The sequence below is a fragment of the Nematolebias whitei genome, chromosome 1, assembly GCF_014905685.2.
Source record: "Nematolebias whitei isolate Nwh7 chromosome 1, NemWhi1, whole genome shotgun sequence".
NCBI classification, from domain to species: domain Eukaryota; kingdom Metazoa; phylum Chordata; class Actinopteri; order Cyprinodontiformes; family Rivulidae; genus Nematolebias; species Nematolebias whitei.
In genome coordinates, this window is record NC_056498.1 from 42588535 (window position 1) to 42592168 (window position 3634).

Genomic DNA, 3634 nt, shown 5'->3' on the forward strand with positions numbered 1-3634 from the left:
GTTAATCATGTGTAGTTTGTGTTAATCATGTGTAGTAACATGTTAATTGTCATTCTATCCTCCTCAACAGACTAACCTCCATTGGCATCTCAGGTACTCCGTTAGACTGGTTCAAATCATATCTCTCTGACCGCACTCAATTCTTTCAGCTCAAATCCTTTCGTTCCCAGTCTTCCCCCGTCTCCACGGGTGTCCCCCAAGGCTCTGTCCTCGGACCCCTCCTCTTCATCATTTACCTCCTTCCTCTAGGTCACATCATGGACTGAAGGTGATTTGAAGGCTTCACATTTTAAGATTTCTCTTCACACTTCACTTCCTGTCTCGAGCTTTGTCTCTGATTTCCCCCCCCCCCCCCCTTAATTAAAACAAGTTTCAGCCTAAATACTTCAAAGTGGATGAATGTAATAAAAGTGATAAATGAATAAACGCTGAGATGAGAGCAGTAGGTCGTTACCTCGGTGGGGGTGGACCCTCCGGGTCCTTCAGGTCTTCTTGGTCCGGTCTGGAGGTGGTTGGAGGCTGGTTATCTTCATCCTCCTCATCATAATCATCACGGCTCCAAGACAGAATCTCACCTTCCTCCACATCTGGACAGAGCCAGAGGGTCCGTTTGTGTCGGAACGTTTCCATCTCCTGTTCAGTAAAGGTGTGAGTTTACCTGTCTGCTCCTCACTGACCACCACCACCTCGTGGCTGTACAGGTCCGGGACCAGCGCTGCGGGGTTTCAGGTGAAATACAACGAGACGTGATTAATACTTTTATGTGACACGCTGAATGTACATGTTCAGAACTCATGAGGACGAGCGGGCCTGCGGGGAACACGTGATGTTCCGACTGTTCAGGTGAGTCCACCTGCGTCCAACACGCCTGCAGACCTGACGGGTCACGTGACACAAACGAGACCAAGTTCCCCCTAAAGTCTCAGTCCAGTTGTTGCCTGCCATCGTGCACGTGTTGGTTTGTCTGTTAGCAAAATATCTCATTAACCACTGGGTGGATTTAGTGGTCACTAGTTGAACATTTACAACTTCTAGTTCCCTCCATTCAAGATGGCCGCCACAACCAACCCACCTTAGCTAAAACAGAAACGTCTGATTAAAAATTATTCAGAGAAAACTTCCCAACAGATCGAAGCTGGTTTGACTCCATCAGCGGGCGATATGCATTCTGTGACGACGATAGGCCTCTTCCTGTTTATTTAAACAGCTTATGAGCAGTTGCAGCTACAGGTGCTTTGTGTGAAGCCGCTTAATGAGAAATAAACAGTTTATTTGAATTAGTTTAGTTTCATTAGCAGCCTGCAGGGCGCCGCCATGTTGGATTTGAAAGTTATGGCGGGTGATAAAACACGATCTTATGAGTCGGAACTTGGACTGAAACGGAAGTTAAAGTCCATGTCAGCTAACTCGGAACTCAGGAAGCCAGTCAACCGGCCCGTTTTAACGGGGACTTTTCGGATGGTTTGTCGTTCAGAACCGGAGCGGACGGACCTCTTTTGTTGCGAGGCTGCAGGAGCTCCAGCTGCCTCCTCTGCCGCGCCACCTCCTGCCTCAAGCCCGCAGCCTCCTGCTCGTAGTCGGCCACGGTCACCTCCACCACCGCCAGGATCTCCCGGGCGGCTGTGCTCAGCTTCTCGGTGATGCTTCCCCTCAGGATGTCGCTCTTAGAGACGGCGAGCGGCTCCGAGCCGCCGCCGCTGCGCACGAACATCTTTAACGACATCAGTCCCGGTGGGGTCACAGCAGTTTTCTTCCGGGTGAAACGTTTCCTTCCGCCGCGCGAAGGTTCCGAGCTGCACAACAGGGCTGTTAGCATGATGGAGCCCGGGCTGGAAACGATGTCTAAAACGGACAAACTGAGAGGAATCATCTCCGAGAGGCTGACCGCCGCCGCCTGCGAGATCCTGACGGAGGTGCAGAGGACCATGGCCGACTACGAGCAGGAGGCTGCGGGCTACAGGGAGGAGATCGAGCGGCAGAGGAGGCAGCTGGAGCTCCTGCAGCGTCCGACGGTCAAAGAGGAGCCAACAGGTCGGTCGCAGCTAATCTGAACCCGGGTGCAGAAAATCGGCTTTTACAGTTATTTTCGCTTGTTTTTGTTCGATAAAACTAAAAAGTATCTTCAATATTCTGTGACTGCGTCCAAACCTTAAACTGGATTCAACAGAAACGTATGTTTAACGGAACACAACTTACTTAAGAGGTTTTAGGGATGTTTTCAAACTAGTCATACACAAAAAAACTCTTTTAATTCAGTTCAGTTTGTTTACATCAACAAGTTGGGGGTTTGATTCCACCAGCCATGTTGAAGTGTCTCTGGGCAAGACTGAACCCGTCGCAGGTAAATGAGGCACAGGTTGTTGTAACGAGCTGAGTGACGTCATCAGGTGTGTCCTGATGCTGCTCAGTGATGCACGTAGAAACATCTGACAAAGTTCAGTCAGGTCCTTTGGACACATTAACAATAAATCAGTACATTTTTAAAAATGGCTTTGTATGAAGGCAGCAGACCAGGAAGTGATTTAAAGATGAAGATGTACCAGTGGGAGAGTCTGTGTGAAGTTAATGGTGACCAGTTAACCAGTGAATACTGGGTGCAGTGGTGGGTACGATAATCACAGCCAGTTATGAATCTTAGTGCACCATGATAGACAGCATCCAACATCTGCAGCATCCAACATCTGCAGGGTTCTTGTAGGAGCGTTCATGTAAATAATGTCACCGTAATCAATGGAGGGAAGGAAAGTCACAGATACAAGGTGTTTCCTAACATTCAGGGTTAGACAGGATCTGTTTCTGAAAAAGAAACCCAGTTTAACTTTCAGTTTCTTTATCAAGTTTTCCACATGAAGCTTAAAAGAGAGATGTGAGTCGACCAAGATACCCAGATATTTATAGGAATCAACAAACTCAATGGGGACACCATTTGAGGATAAAATCAGAGGAAGAACTGCTGGGACCGACTTCCTATTTGAAAAAAGCATCCCTTTGGTTTTGTCGGCATTTAGGACAAGTTTGAGGTGGAACAAATCAGTCTGGATGATGTTGAATGCAGATTTCAAAAGCTGGAAAGCCTTAGCAACAGTTTTAGCTCGACAATAAACAACTGTGTCATCAGCATAGAAATGTATGGATGCATTAGGGATGTTTTGACCTACATTATGTATGTAGATTGTAAAGAGGGTGGGTCCTAAGACTGAGCCTTGTGGTACACCATTGTTGACTGTTAAATAACTGGAGGAAGTACCATTATGTTGAACACATTGTCTCCAGTCTGAAAGATAGTTAAAGAACCAACCAATGGTGTGTTCTGAGAAACCAATTTCTGAGAGTTTATGACACAAGATGTTCTGATCCACAGTGTCAGAATCTTTAGACAGGTCTAAGAAAAGTGCAGCACAATAATCCTTAGCATCCAGTGCTTCAACAACATCATTAAGAACCTTCAGTGAGGCAGTGGTTGTGCTGTGTTGTTTCCTGAAACCAGATTGATGTGGAGGTAAGATGTTAAATGAGTTCAGGTCATTTTTGATTTGAGAGTTTATCAGTTTTTCTAGAACCTTGGCTAAAATGCAGAGTTTAGAGATTGGTCCATAGTTGTTCAGTGATGTGGGGTCACCTCCCTTCAGCAAAG

The 3634-nt window shown here is 46.8% G+C and overlaps 1 protein-coding gene and 1 long non-coding RNA gene across 2 annotated transcripts in view; one reads left to right on the plus strand and one right to left on the minus strand.

Moving 5' to 3' along the window:
- LOC119410174 (zinc finger protein 567) overlaps positions 1 to 1751 on the minus strand; it is a 14136-nt gene extending 12385 nt beyond the window's left edge. Inside the window, exons 1-3 of the mRNA XM_037677089.1 lie at positions 1492 to 1751; positions 659 to 715; positions 455 to 587 (exon numbers count right to left, since the gene is read on the minus strand). Coding sequence (XP_037533017.1) covers positions 455 to 587; positions 659 to 715; positions 1492 to 1723 — 422 coding nt within the window. The 5' untranslated portion in view covers positions 1724 to 1751. The remainder of the gene's footprint in view (positions 1 to 454; positions 588 to 658; positions 716 to 1491) is intronic.
- Positions 1 to 3634, plus strand: part of LOC119410584 — a 47511-nt gene that overhangs the window by 27655 nt on the left and 16222 nt on the right. The window lies entirely within an intron of this gene.